At 42.6% G+C, this 15,949-nt stretch overlaps 1 protein-coding gene across 2 annotated transcripts in view; it reads right to left on the minus strand.

The window, feature by feature from the left end:
- Positions 1 to 2,551: 2,551 nt before the first annotated feature.
- LOC121711563 overlaps positions 2,552 to 15,949 on the minus strand; it is a 35,442-nt gene continuing 22,044 nt past the window's right edge. For both annotated transcript variants that reach the window (XM_042095264.1, XM_042095263.1), the window contains exons 3-4: positions 10,498 to 10,896; positions 2,552 to 6,936 (exon numbers count right to left, since the gene is read on the minus strand). In XM_042095264.1, coding sequence (XP_041951198.1) covers positions 3,040 to 6,936; positions 10,498 to 10,896 — 4,296 coding nt within the window. In that variant the 3' untranslated portion in view covers positions 2,552 to 3,039. The remainder of the gene's footprint in view (positions 6,937 to 10,497; positions 10,897 to 15,949) is intronic.

Genomic DNA, 15,949 nt, shown 5'->3' on the forward strand with positions numbered 1-15,949 from the left:
TTCCCTCCCCTTACCAATCGTCAATCGCTAACCTATCTGAACCCCTAAATATTCCCTCCCGGACACCTCCCCCAATCAAAACACATCAGAACTCATTGACACATTCTATGACACAGAAATGAGAGGGAGACACAAACACTTTCGCACACAGACACACACGCACACACACCGGGAAAACAGAAGACACAGGGGAACACAGGGGAAAGTCCAACACGGGGGCAAATAGCCTCGGCGCTACAATATTATAGCACCCCTAGTGGACAAAGGTACCGAGTCCATGATTGGTTTCGACACATGAAAGAATGGCTGAGATATGAGCTGATCTTCTGTTACTTTAGTGCCCCCCTAGTGTTTGAAAGTTACCACATTTATTTTGTGTCCTCAGGATGAAGTCCATTTACTAAGTTTGGTTTCGACACGTGAAAGCCTTGCTGAAATATGAGCCTACTTCCTGTGATTATAGCGCCACCTAGTGGTCAAAGGTCATCACATTTATTGAGCCTCCTCCTAATTGAGCCGTGTTTGGTTTTGATACGTGAAAGCCTTGCTGAAATATCGCACACAAAAAGGAAACACCTTGTCAGTATAAGTGCGAGGGCTCAATGGGTTCCAGATCTGCAAGAGGACTTGACTTGACTGAGATATTCTCTCTCTCTCTGTAGATTGAATTCCATGAACTGGGGTTTAGAGATAGAGAAGGTCTAAATGAGAGTTCTCCTCTATTTGCACCTATTGACTCTTGGATTCATGGTATTTTTCTTATATAATTGTGACCTTACTCATAAAGAGATTCTCAAACTCATTTGCAGAAGTTGGTCTTTCTCTAAGGGTTGTAAGGAGGTCGACAGGTCCTAGTCACAGACTTCTGTCTGGGCTTTAAAGGAGAAGTGAGTGATCCTTTGAAAGTTAGAAGTTAGAACAACAAGAGTCCAGTCCAAGTAGATTTATATCCCTAAACAGGTTTCCATATCCTTGTGTGCATAAAGTGCTATCAGGCCTAAGCAGGCCTTGAAACTTTGCTTACCAAACCCTATGTTTGATGGCAGCGTCTAGTTGTGTTATTTGACTGCTCCGGAGCATAAGACCTCACATCCTTCTTTTTGCTTAGCTGAGTTCGCTACTCCTACATGTATGTGTGTCAGTGCCTTGTGCAATAAGTTTTTGCCCATTGACAGTGTCTTAGAAAGTCAGCCCTCAAATGGACAACTTACCCTTGAAGTGTGGTCACCTTTATAAACCAAAGTTTCTGTTACAAGGTGTTCGATTTTCTCAGCAACACAGGGGAAGCAAAAAACACAAAAAGGAACTCTGAACTGTCTTTTAACAAACCTCTAACCAAAGGTTAGGGTTTTGACTTTATTAAGTACAAGAAAAATAAAAGAAATACAAAATGCATTAAGGCCTCAGCAGCTTGATCAAAAGAAAAATGAAAAAGAAGAGTGAACAAAGGGGCTGTTCTCTTTTTATACCCTTTTGAGCAGGCTGAACATGCCCAAGTGTGGTCTTATTCTGAGGGAATGGTTCTGCTTTTTATACCCTTTTGAGCAGGCCGAACATGCCCAAGTGTGGTCTTATTCTGAGGGAATGGTTCTGCTTTTTATACCCTTTTGAGCAGGCCGAACATGCCCAAGTGTGGTCCTATTCTGAGGGAATGGTTCTGCTTTTTATACCCTTTTGAGCAGGCCGAACATGCCCAAGTGTGGTCTTATTCTGAGGGAATGGTTCTGCTTTTTATACCCTTTTGAGCAGGCCGAACATGCCCAAGTGTGGTCTTATTCTGAGGGAATGGTTCTGCTTTTTTCTTTTTTCTTGCCAGTTGACTTTTTGTTGATCTCTAACTGTCTTACAGTCTCTTGCTGCTAGTACATTATGTTCTCACATTATGTTCTAAACATATCTCAGTTAGTATACTACATGTTAAATCTAACTTAAAATATTTTCTATTTAAGCAAACACACTTTAAGTTTTGTAGTAAGCAAAATCACACAGGTTATACAAACAAATTCATGTTTTAAGAAAACACACACTAAGTCTAAGTAGAATCACACAGGTTATAAAAACATATTCATGTTTTAAGAGAACACACTCTAAGTCTAAGTAGAATCACACAGGTTATAAAAACACATTCACATTTTAAGAAAACACACACTAATTCTAATCTAAGTTGCTTCACACGTGTAATCTATTATTGCAGCATTCGCACATTTTTATTTGTTTTAGAGCAAGCAGGAAATATTTTTTTTTAAGTATATTTTTTGGCCTTTTTATTACATTACATTACATTTGGCTGACGCTTTTTAGCCAAAGCGACTAACAACATAGTAAACAGTTCAAGTTTTAGAGCAGTTCTCAACAATTTTAGGACAATTTAAAAACATTAGACTACAGTAAGAATAAGTGCATCAATGAGTGCTGTTTTTAACAGTTACTTGTCAGTTTGAGACGACTGGTGAGTGCTAGGATCAGTAAGACTTGTTGTAAGTGTTTGCTATGAGAGGAGATGTTCTCTAAAGAGCTGGGTCTTCAGGAGTTTTCTGAAAATGGAGAAGGATGTCTCTGCCTTTAATTGACAGGATAGTAGAGAATGACAGGAAGTGAGTGGGAGAGAGAGTCGGGGTGGGATCCGGAAAGGACCATGGGGCGGGAATCGATCCTGGGTCGCCGGCGTACGGTGCAAGTGCCCCAGCCAGGGGCAAAATCTTTTAATAGTAAATCATGTTTTCAAATAGCATCTTTCAGATCCTATTACAGCTTTTTATGATATTTTGTTCATATGTTGATATGTTGTTCAAGATCATGGCATGCTCTAAATAATGAAATCATATAATATTTCAGATCCAATTTGTTTTTTAAACTGTCTCCTAAACATCCTTTATGACAAACAATAAAATATCAAAAGGCTGAAACTTCCCCACAATGCCTTGACATGTGATTCTTTGATTCAAAAATATTTGTGTAATTATTGTAATTGACATTTGAAATAACTATCATATCACTCATGTTGCCCACAAACTCTTTCTGATTTCTGAATGAGAACGTTTAAGGCATGTATTTCCTGGCTTTCATTCGGGGTATGATCTGCATGTCTCTGACATCATTATGCTGAAGCAGCCAACACAAGTAGCGCTCTGTGCCCATGCCCCACCCACTGGTGCGCAAGGGGAGGACCTGTCGCATGTTAATGTACCATTTGTAGGATTCTTCAGGAACAGCATGGTGCCTCAAGGCCTCTTGCACTGTCTCTGGGTTAGAGTGGCGCTCTCCCAGGCCTAAAGTCTCACCCAGTCCCAGCAGGAGATCGGCAGCCTTGGCTTTAGATCGGTCTGAGCCTTCTACATATGCCTGATAGAATGGCAGTCCAAGGTGATCCATTTCTGTCAGCCAAACGACACCACCGCACTTCTCAATCAAGACCCGCTCACCTTTCCGAGTGAGCTTTCTGCCAAACTGAGGCTGGCCCTCTTGAACCCACTCCAGACAGTCTGGGGACGGCATCATAGGGATGGCTTGTTCCATGGTGACCCTTGGGAGGGGTTTCCCCCCTTCAAGCTTTTTCAGCAGGTCCTGTGCATGGGACAGAGTACCAGCTGTGCTCAGGAGGATCTGAGAGTGTTTCTTCAGCATTTGTTGCGTTATATGAGCCACAAAGCTCTCGGCCACAGATATGGCGGCATCCATATCACCCAGAAGTTCACATTCAATGTGGTAGAACTGGTTCAGATGTGTGGCATCAGGATCTTCTCCCCGGAAACTGGGTGAGACATAGTAGGCTCCGGGTAGACCTTCCTGGAACCGCAGGTAATATTCAAGGGCAAACTGCATGGAGTCAGCCAAGAAGACATCTTGTCCCAGCATGTTGACAACCACAGGCTCTGAGTCGGACCCAAGACCCATTGGGGATGAGATCGTGTCAGTGGTGACAGGAGTTAAAGCATACGCATAATGACAGATGTTATGAAAATACTCTACAGTGCTGTGAAAGAGGGTGCTCTGGATCTGGAAGAGATTTCTGTACCATTGGTTGGTTATCGCTAATGTGGCATGGCTTTGAGGATCCTCCCATGACCTTGGGGCTTTGCTCTGTGTGATCTGAGTGTGGACCTTTTTAAGTTCTTCTGGTGATGCGGGTGGGCCATTGGCCGAGGTGACAAACCCTGGGTAGGTTTGGGAAAACTGTGGTGGCACAGCAGTGACCTCTGGACAGGATGAAGCCAGTAAGGGAATCAACTTTAAATGGGCATAATCAATTTCAAAGCCCTCAAAAATGAGAGCCACTCTCTGGGCACTCATACCTTCCTGCAAGAGCTGTGCAACTTTTTGGACGGCAAGGATGAGGGCTGTGTAGTCTTCTTCTTCTAGGCGGAAGATGTCACTGGGGAGCGGTTTGCGTGGCACCACAATTGTGAATCCAGGTGTGTTGGGGAAGGGAGTTAGAAAGGCTACATGACTGTCGTCCTCCCACACTCGCCAGTGTTTCTCTTCACCACGCACAATTCGCGAGAAAAGATTGTTATGTAATTGATCTCCCAGGAAGTCATAGCAGGATGGAGCATTAGGTGTTGGAAGCTTAGCTCGTATCTTGGCTTGGATGCTATCAAGGTAAGCATCTTCACAACGTGGGCCATTCTTAGAGGTGCAGTAGCCTGGATTATTATGGTTAAACTCTTCTTCTCTAGCAAGGTGTGGTCTCCAGCTAGGTTCCAGGCCATGCAGAGGCAGTACTTTAATCTGGACAGGCTGGTCTTCCTGGGGATGCACTACAAGGGCACAACGGTGAACGCCAAGTCGTTCACAAAGGAGATTTGAGACTTTTCGGGCCCCGAGTAGCATCATCTTGAAGTCATGAACAGTAAGCTGGAAAATGCTACAAGGACCACTGAAAGATTTGCGGGTTAGTACAGTGGCCCCAGGAGTCCATGGGTCAGGTTGTAAGTAAGCAACAAGTTCATCAGTCTCCCAGATTGTGTTGGAGAAGGTGATTGCTGGTTTGAAGACTTCTGCACGAATTGTGTTGTTGACCATTGATGCGACAAACATGACAGCTGCATTTGTCTTGATCACAGCTTGGCCTTTGTGATCCACTGCAATGATTCCAGCCTGGCAACCTTTCAGGTTCTCAGAGATCACCTCCTGACAGGCCTGTTGGAGTGTGTAGCCTTTGTGACTGTACAGACTAGCAACTCTTTGAGCAACGGTTTGCCTGAGGAAAACGTCACCATCACCTGAACACGTCACTGCCACTTTCTCATCAGCGTATACTCCTGCACCCATCACAGCAGTGTCGCCCACTCTGCCTTTCCATTTGCCCACAAGCCCACCAGTTGAGGTTGCAGCTGCCAGTTTACCCCACCTATCCAGAGCAACTGCGCCAACAGTTTGTGGATGATTGTTTTTGGTGGACTGGATACTGTTGAGCTTGGCATCAAAATCTCTACGTCGCACATCGGTGTCAAAGTACTCAGCTTCCACTGGCTTGTCTTTTTCTGGTAATCCCTGTAGAAACTCTTCAGCCCCATCCCCAACCAGCAGAGAGTGCACACTTTTCTCCATGACTTGTCTGGCTGCCTTCACTGGATTTTTCACAGTACGCAAGCAGGCCACTGATCCTGAGTTGCTGCCATTACCATCCACTATGGAAGCCTCTAGCTCATGTTGGCCATCTTTGTTGTAGATGGCACCTTTGCCTGCATTGAAGAGAAAGCAGTCCTCCAGAGCTACCACACTCCTCTGCACTGCGTCTAAGCTGCTCCCTCCATTTCTCAGTACTTGTGCCCCAAGGCTTAGGGCAGTTTCCAGGGCAAACTCAAGGACATCCACCTCCGCCTTTTGGTTCCATGACACATCTTCACCAGCTCCACCATGAATCACCAATGTGAAATCCGGTTTCATCTCTGAGGATTGTGGTGGTTTGCTGCACACATTAGGACCTTTGTGGATTTTAGCTTCAGTGTTTTCATTGATTCTGAACTCATCTTTCCCCTGCAGAAAACACTCAAGTGCCCCCATCTGCTCAGCAATGGCATATCTAAGTGCCAGGAGCATAATTAGCTTCAGTGTTTCTTGCAGGTTTGTATGAAGTTTGTCCAATATACTTGCAAAGCTACCTTTTCCATTCAGGACGATACGAATCCGGTCTTTTCTTCCAAGGTAGGTGACTGCAAGCTGGTCACGAGCATACACATTTCCAACTGCACATTCTATGCCTTCCATCAGGTCTATTCCTGTGAGGTACACAGACGGACATCCAAAAGGATCCAGAAACTTTTTCAAGGGATTGTTTGGGGACAGGGAATGACGGAAGACTGCCAAATGAGGCCCCACACCTTGTCCACTTTTTGTGGCTTTAATTAGATTTTTGTGCTCCAAAAGTGCTAAATGGAACAAGCCTATGAGTTCCTTGGTGTACCGAGGATTCCCATCTGGACCAATGCAAGTAGTAAGTGTGCTAATTAACTGGCGAGATCTGGACGTAAGGGAGTATGTGGGATCACAGCGACCATGTTTGAAATGGCGCATGTGTGTGGGAGTGACAATGATGTGTTCTGCAGCTGATTCCCCAAGTGTTTGTCTCAAGGCTAGCTGCAGGGAAAAGTTGACGAAAGCATCATAAACCCCTCGTTGGCTCCTCAGGATGGTAAAAATATCGGGATAAGACGACATTTCAAAAGTGAGAATACGGTGGGTTTCTGGAGTAGATATTTCAGCAGGTGGCATGACTATACCTTCCAATTGAAATGTTAAGGGTTTGGGTTTTGTCAAGCTAGTGTCAAGAGCTACAGATTTATTCTCTGTCTGGGCATGGATGAAGTTTCTATTCTGTGACTCTGACAGATAAAAGACACTTTCAGACACAAGCGCTGCCACCATTCCATCCACAGCACTGTGTTCAAACACCAAGCCTGCTGTTCTGTCTTTGAACACCACCATGTTAACCACCTGTAAAGAAGACAATAGTTTTTTTACCCTAAAATCATCTGATTATCATTGTGTGCCTATGATACAAGCTACAATTTGATTCAATATCACATACAGTATCATTGAAGGAATATGCTGTGATTACTCATCTAAACAGAATCCAAAGTTGAGGATTCTAATCAATTAGCAAATCAACAAGGCATCCTCCATATAACAAGATAATTGCTTTATTTTAAGCCACACCAAAGTCATTTCTGCTCTGATTTGTCCTCTCTCTCAGCGTGTCTCATTTCAGGGGCTACATGGTTCTAAGGGCAGATTTGTAGACCGGTTGCGTCATAGTAGCGCGACTAGTGCTGTCCCATTTTGTGGGCTCCTTCGAATTCGGCCGACAAACCCACCCTTCTTTTCCCCCAAAACGGAGTGCGTATGGTGTATGCTTCGCGGCCTACCTGGTCCCCCAAGATACGATATGTTTATGATGTTTCATTCAAGACATGGCAGAGCCTACACATGTAAACATTTAATAAACGGTAACATTCAAATTAAATTATCAGGTTTCAATGTGAACTATGGTTAAGCTATGTAGCCGATTTCCGTATCAAACCTAAATTTAGAGCCACTTCCTAAATAAATCTGTTCAAACATTTCACATTGAAATGACTTACCAACAAGTCATATTAACATGCTCAGATATGATCACTGGTCAGTAGGCCTAGTCTATTACTATATTTTCCACGTCTAGGCTACTAGAACATTGTTAAACAACACATTGAAAGAAACGTAATATTACACCAGTTGATGGCATTTTGCATTAAGGCTGTAATTAGTTCAAGGGAGAATTACATCCACCAAAGGTTTATTAAAGCGTTTTTGACATCTAGCCTATGGATGGATAATAACAAATTAATTTTGATAAATTATTAATTTGTCCATTAGCAAAGCAGCAAATACAATTTCATCAGTTCAAATGAACTAATGTTTAAATAAACCGCAGCCTGACACACATGATGCCGCTGTAGATCACAGCATAGTTTCCGCGTGGTGTAGTCTGATCACTAACATTGTAAACGACGTGCATTAATGAAATAGCCTACTATGTCGATCTATTTTATGTAGCAAATGCATGTGGCCATCACTTTGTATAATGAAAGGGAGGGATCTAGGCCTACAACAACACAGCACAGCAAGAGACGAGTGAGTGGCTGGTAGATTTTGGAATGGTAGGTGGAAAAAAATATTTTATTTCCATCCCTGATACATACGTATACTCATAGACACATTCATATTTGTAAGTCTCAGTCTGTCCATTTCTTTCCACAAAACTCGCCAGAAGTCATCATTTAAGGGGTTATTTTTCATTTTTTTCTACTGGGGGGGCATGCCCCCGGACCCCCCTAGAATTGCTGAGCTACTACCTTTCTCAGGTGGGCAGGGGGCCCTTTTCATGTCTGTGCCCAGGGGCCCAGTGGCTCATAATTCCTGCCTCGGGGGAAAAACACTGGTCTTGTTTTCAAGTGCAATCAATAAATGAATTGTACATTTTGAAGAAACTTTTTTTTTTTTACATCAGAGTTTTCGCTAGAAAAAAATGGTGCCGGTTAAAGTGACCGGCAGAGGTTTCGTTTTCCGGACATTTTGATGATATGCCAGTCAAATATCCTATTATCGCTTCTTAGTTAGTCAAGTTGAGGAAAACTGGAGACAGGCTATGTAGCTTAAAGAATGACATAATCAGGCTGAATAGAATGCAACATGTTCATTAGCCTAACTTACGTAAACATGCCTAACAAGATCTAGCCAGTATCTATGTTTTCATTAACAGCAAGAGTCCGCTTCGTTTATTGTTTTAAAAAGGATACAGTACGTTGTTTGTTGCTGCTACCCACGTTATCTCCAGTGGTTCCACTGTTAAACTTGCACAGATGCGCAAACACAAGAATGAGCGCTCACACCACTAAGGCTATAATTTATTTGATAACAATAAATTAAGAAATGTTTCCTATTCTGGCAAATGTTTAGTTTCTTTTTCTTTCGGTCCGCGGTTCAATGATACCGTTTAATTATCCGCGGACCAGCAATCTCCTCGTCGAGGAGGCCCTAACCCTGCAGAAAGCATAGGTCTACTGTATGCTTTGGGTACAGAACACATGTTGCATGTCCAGTGTACACGGAGAACGACAGTGTCTTGGAGAGGCCGCAACCCCGCAACTCCACTTCCGACGTCATGATTCCGACAGATATGCCCGACACTTCTGCTTTTTATCTGGTGGTGGTGGAGTTGACCGGACATCTGAGGCTTCAGGCGTTACCAATTTATCATCATCCATCGCGTCTGGCCTCTGAAAAAACTTTTAAGGCTAGTCTGCCTGGGCCTGGCCATGTTTGAACTGCCTCACTCATTTGTTCGTTGTTTAACATGGACGTTTTAAGTGTGCACTTCCTTTTTGAAATGTGTCCCATTTGAAATGCAGCATAGGCTATGCGTGTTGTTTAATAGCTTTCAAACGGTAGAGCCTGTACATTTAAAAACATAGCCAGAGGACGGATTGCTTAGGCTTACATTTTAAGGCTTATTCTCAAATTCAGATTGCGTTAGGTGGACGGGATTATTAGCCAATTTCAATCGGACAATTTGACCGGAGAGATTTAATTTTGTCAGACATTTCATTTTTTTTCCGGCCAATGTCCGGTAATTACCGGACAACGGAAACCCTGTTTTACATAAACCAGGGATTATACATAGCAAAAGTTTAGTGAAAAATTTAATGCACGCGCACTATGACTTCACAAAATCTCACTCCAGCCAAACACCCAAAGTTGGCATCCCTGTAAATGGATGCTCATCAGCTGAACCGCAAAGATATTTGTCAACGCAGTTGGAAAAACATATCGGGCTACAAGCCAGTAATGCGACATTGTGATTGCTTGTTAGCTGGTGGGTGAACAAATTATTTTTAAAAAAATTGGACATGGACGAGGCAGGCGAAGGCTATGGGCATGTATCCTCCTATCACATTTTTGACTATTTTTATAATAAAATAGGCTAATATTGACAGATGTCGCAATTCATTCTTTGATAATGTTTCCTCTGCACTGTAGCCTGATTGTTATTCTTAGGATAAGCGTCTGCTAAATGAATCAATGTAAACATGCGTCAATCCTTTGAGTTTGGAGGGACTTGCATAATTGCAGATTCGAATAATTCGAATGGATCGATGATTGCGCTCAGTTAGCCTAGTTCATATTATTGTAGCATATATATATATATATATATATATATATATATATACATACATTAAATGTAACATGTTGATCTGAAAGGATGCTTTTCACGAACATGAGTTTGAAAGATGAGTAGGCTTAACTTGGGCTCATGATGCAACAGAGCGTTCTTTTGCGCTAGACCGTCTCTTTTCAAAAAACGTTGGTCCAGCCAGGTCCGGTCTATGCGGTCACAGAAGACCAGTGCTAGGTAGCACGAATGCTCTGAAGCATCTGGCCCCTGAAATGAGACACGCTCTCTGTTTCTCTCTGTCTATTTCTGTTACATGCTTTCTTAAAAGAGAATCGTTTACCAACCTTGTCATAATACCTCAAGCAGTTCCAACCTCTGTCCCCAAGTCGGATAGCATTGAGGGTGCTTTCCACGTCAGGTGGTGCTGGTCCATCTTCCAGGGAGACAGCCAGGACGGCACTCTCCATGATGTTCAGGGATGCCGCGGTGGGCCCCCCGCTCTTCAGGATCTTTTCCCTCAAGCCATGCCAGTCTCTACGGGGCAGCGAGGAGAGGGCACAGATGGCCGAGGCATCCTGCTCCGTGCCAGCAGCAGGCAGGTTACTGATGTGCTCTATTTGATCGTATATGTCCCCCAGAGACAAGGCGATGAAAGGACCCTCTGCACTGGGCCTGTGCAGGATCTGTATGGGAAACGCTCCGGCTCGGCTGGTGAGGATGGCATGAACACTGTCTGGGTAGAGCTGGAATGGAAAAGACAAGCTCAATTCTGAATTATTGTTTATACCCTTAGTGCTAAAAGTAGCTAAAAGTTGTACATCAGGACAGGAAAACAACCCTTAAATCTGCTGTAAGCAAGATTTGAGCCCGACAGCCAATCAAATTATTCCCCACTCTCTGAGCTTCTGAAGTAATGTGTTGATTGACTGGAATAGTGCATGGCTTGATCTGAGCCACTTTGTTTCACAAGAGCCAGGACTGTGTGTACACATCACACACAGTTCAGAGGATCATTAGGAGCAACGGAAAGTTTATTAGATTTATTGGTAACACAAGTTATATGTTATATATGATAGTACACCCAAAAACAGCCCCCCAAAATTAAGGTTCTTTAGCACTATTACTCAATCTGAGCTTGGTAAAATTATAACTCAAACCGGCTCCTCAACATGTGTTTTGGATCCAATCCCTACTAGATTCCTCAAAAATGTATATGATAGCTTAGCTCCCTTTATTCTCAAGGTAATAAATACCTCATTAGAAACAGGTATATTTCCAACTGCTTTTAAAAACGCTGTTGTGAAACCTTTACTTAAAAAGTTGAATCTTGACCATACCAATCTGAGCAACTACAGGCCTATACCAAATCTACCGTTCCTGAGCAAAGTACTTGAAAAAGTCGTTTGTAATCAGTTAAATACCTTCCTCAACGAAAACAGTATCCTTGAAAAATTCCAATCAAGTTTTAGATCAAATCACAGCACAGAAACGGCTCTTGTAAAAATAGTCTCAGACTGGCTACTGACTCAGTCTCAATCCTTATCCTTCTGGATTTGAGTGCGGCATTTGAAACCATTAATCATAACATCCTAATTCACCGCCTTGCGAAGTGGGTGGGTCTCTCTGATAATGCTCTAAACTGGTTTCAAACCTACATTACTGGCAGAGATTTTTATATCAGTCTAGGAGATCACGTGTCTGAAAAACATGACTTGCCTTTTGGTGTGGCCCAGGGAAGCTGCCTTGGTCTATTTTCCCTATATATGCTTCCGTTGGGAAACGTCATAAGTCAGCATAATGTAAACTTCCACAGCTACGCAGATGATACCGAATTGTATATTTCTGTGGAGCCAACTAACCCAGATGGCCTTTGCTCCCTCACTGCATGCCTAACCTCCATTAATCAGTGGATGAGCAAACATTTTTTGAAACTAAATGATGACAAAACAGAGGTACTTTTAGTTGGACCAAAACTAAAGCGAGACATTGTTCTTAGTAATATGGGGAACTTGGCACACCAGGTCAAACCAAAAGTAACAAGCCTCGGTGTCATCTTAGATGTTTTGAAGTTCTAAGAGATGTTATGAAGTTTTAAGCCCCATATCAGTAAAGTTACTCAGACAGCCTATTTCCACCTGAGAAACATTGCCAAAGTGCGGCCCTTCACGCCTTTATCACTAGCAGGTTAGACTACTGCAATGCACTTTTCACTGGTCTTCCCAAAAAGCCTCTAAAGAAATTGGCACTCATACAGAACTCTGCGGCTAGACTTTTAACTAAGACCAAGAAGAGAGATCACATCACCCCTGTGTTGGCTGAACTGCACTGGCTCCCTATTTCCTATAGAATTGATTTTAAGGTTATGTTAATTACTTACAAAGCTCTCAATGGCATACCACCTTCATATATCTCTGAGCTTTTAATATCTTATCAACCACAAAGGAAACTTAGATCATCCAATTCTAATCTTTTAATCGTACCCAAAGTGCTTCACAAAGTGGAGAAGCTGCTTTTATCCATTATGCCCCCAAACTATGGAACACCCTGCCTCTGTACATCAAGCAGGCGAGTTCAGTAAATATTTTTAAAAAAGATCTGAAAACATACCTGTACAGGAAAGCTTTTAGTTAACTCATCTTATCCTGTAGACTACATTTTCAGATTATTCTACATCTGTTACTATTGGAGGGCGCAGCTAGCCAGAAGCAGATGGGCTCCCCGTATTAAGTCAGGTTCTGCTCAAGGTTTCTTCCTGGAATATGGGAGTTTTTCCTTGCCACAGTTGCCATATGGCGTGCTTGTGGGGGGTAAGAGGGTTAAGGCTGCCAGTCTTATGACATGTTATTTTCTATATTTTTGATATGTTGCTGAGTGGATCATAAACGGCCCCAGCAATGAAGAAAAGTGATTGATAATGACTGACAAATGTAAAGCACTTTGAGCTGCATTCTGTGTATGAAAGGTGCTATATACAAATAAAGCTTATTATTATTATTATTATTATTATTATTATTATTATTAGGGCCCGAGCACCGAAGGGAGCAAGGCCCTATTGTTTTTGTAAGGATTATTATTATTATTGAGTATTATTATTGTTATTCTACTTTTTTGCTTTCCTGTTTTTGAGGTGGTTAACATGGTCGAAAACTCTTGAAATTTGGCACACACGTCAGGTGTTACGCATCGCAGTTAGGTACAAGAGCTTGACCCCGGGCGTGGCCCAGGGACTCGCTAGCGCCCCCTTAGGTGACTGATCCCGTGGTTGGCAAATATTTTGAGGTGGTTAACATAATCAAAAAGTCTTGAAATTTGGCACACACATCAGGTGTCACACAAAGCAGCTAGGTAAAAAAGCTTGGCCCTGGGTATGGCCCATAGACTCGCTAGCGCCCCCTTACGCCCCCTTAGATGACTGATCCCGTGGTGGGCATATACTTTCAGCTACAAACACCAAATTTGGTAGGTGTCTGTATCTCCCCAAGATGAACGACTTTCATATGTACAATGCATTAGCCACGCATGTGATGAAATATGTCATGAATCATGATGCCAAAAGAGGTGCTTCCCATGGGTGAAAACGCATGAAATTTGGCACACACATCAAGTGATACAGTGAATAGACAGGGATAAAAGCTTGGCACCGGGCATTGCCCAGGAACTCCATAGCGCCCCCTTATGTCACTGTGACTTGTGGTTGGCATATAGTTTTAGATACACACACCAAATTTGGTGGGTGTATGTAACTTCCAAAAACAAACAACTTTTGTATTAACATTAGCCACGCCCACAGGAAGTGAGGTAATTGAGATTTTGTGCGTTGTGGACATGATCAATTTTAACGTACTCCTCCTAGACGGTTGATCCAATTCATGTCAAAGTTGGTATACATGACGCCGAGATGTTCCTGATTATAAATTGTGAAGCTTTTTTTTATATGTTGTAATTTGACGAAATGGCGAAATTATTAATTTTAATACCCTTCCACATAAACAATAAATGTGTCATAATTCACCATGCATGGCTTGTAATGTTTTAAATTTTACAGGTCATTGAAGACCATGTTAATGATAATATTCACATGCCCATAATGCATGTTTAGCATAGCGCCACCAACTGGCAACAGAAAGAATGGCAATTATGCTGATTTCACATGATCAATTTGAACATACTCCTCCTAGACGGTTTGTCAGATTCATGTGAAATTTGGCAAACATTATGCCAAGATATCACTGATGTTAAATTGCGAAGGGATTTTTGATATGTTATATATTTGATATGATTTTAATATCTCAGCACATAAACAGGAAATGTGTCATAAATCACAGTGCATTGATTGAATGGTCTGAAACTTCTCAGGATAATAGATATCATGATTATGATGATATCCAGACACCCAATGGGCCTGTCTGACATAGCGCCACCACCTGGCCAAGCAGGAAATGTGCCAGAAATGCCTTAAGTGATTGATCTGACACTTTATAATATCAGACATCATTATTGTGATGATATTCACATGCGTAATTCACAGGCCTAGCATAGCGCCACCATCTGGCCAAGCAGAAAATGTGCCAGAAATGCTCTATGCTTTGAATAAATGGTCTGAAACCTCTCAGGTTAATAGATATTATGATTATGATGATATCCAGGTTGCGGCCCGCAGGTGCTCGGGCCCGCCATTGCCGCTTGTGGCTATATTATTTTAATTAAATTCGGGCGGGTGGCGGTTGAACCAATCAAATGAGCCTAGTTGCTTATGCATGTTGCTTTGTTCAGGCCTAGGCTACTATCAGAGATGGTGTTGCGGAATTGGTGTATTCCGATGTTTCACTGAGCAACCCCTCTCACGCACGCACACACACACACACACACACACTAAAGGTAACAAAAAGTGTAAATTAAGTAGCCTATCGTAGCCTACCAGCATTTTTTCCTCTTCAGTGTGCAATAAGAAAGTAGTGTAATGTCGGCGCACAAGACCTTGTTAGCGTTCTCTCACGCAGGGCATGCTGGGATACGGGGGTGAACATTTGGGGGGTTTATGTCGTTATATCTCCTAAGTTATAAGTGTAAAGTTAGCGTCTTTATTGTAACATGTTCCCCTTTTAGTTCTCCCTCGTGTGTGATCTTTTTTGTGTGGGGGGCTGCGTCCTCCCCTGTATGTGTAGTGTGTGTGTGTACTTGACCTGCCCCATGTGTATTGAGTTTTGTGTCTGTGTCTCTGCTCTCGTTCTCAGCTAATACACCTTTTGATTGGACAACTGTGTGTGTCGCTATCAAATTGTTACAGTAGAATAGGCTACAATGCAAGTTGACCGATGATTCATCTCCCATGTCGCGTCTTGTTGCAGAGCCTTGGTAGGCCACTAAGCAAATCTGCAACACATGAGCCCAGCTGCCAGTATTGGAGGAGGCCTAAACATCTCGTAGATGAGACCGACTGGGTTATTTTGTTCCGATATTATATATAAAACACATGGTCATTGTAGCCTACCATTCAGGGAATAGGCATTTAAAAGAGAGACAGATTATGGAGTGATATGACTCAGAAATGACATCGGGCAATGGCAGTGCGAGATGTTCAGAACGTAAGAGTTAAAACTTCTACAAGCTCAATAACATCCACAGCGGAAAAAAAAGGTAAGAAAAATAGTCGGAAAACTTAGATGTGCAAGCAAGCAAGTTTGGCGGTTGTTACTAAAAATGTGAACATGCACGTTGCACTGTTGTGCGGTGGACTTTCGGAATGAATAGAGTCGCGTTTCTTTAATATCGAGGCGCCATAGTTTTCCGATCGGC

Source organism: Alosa sapidissima, chromosome 6, assembly GCF_018492685.1.
Source record: "Alosa sapidissima isolate fAloSap1 chromosome 6, fAloSap1.pri, whole genome shotgun sequence".
NCBI lineage: Eukaryota > Metazoa > Chordata > Actinopteri > Clupeiformes > Clupeidae > Alosa > Alosa sapidissima.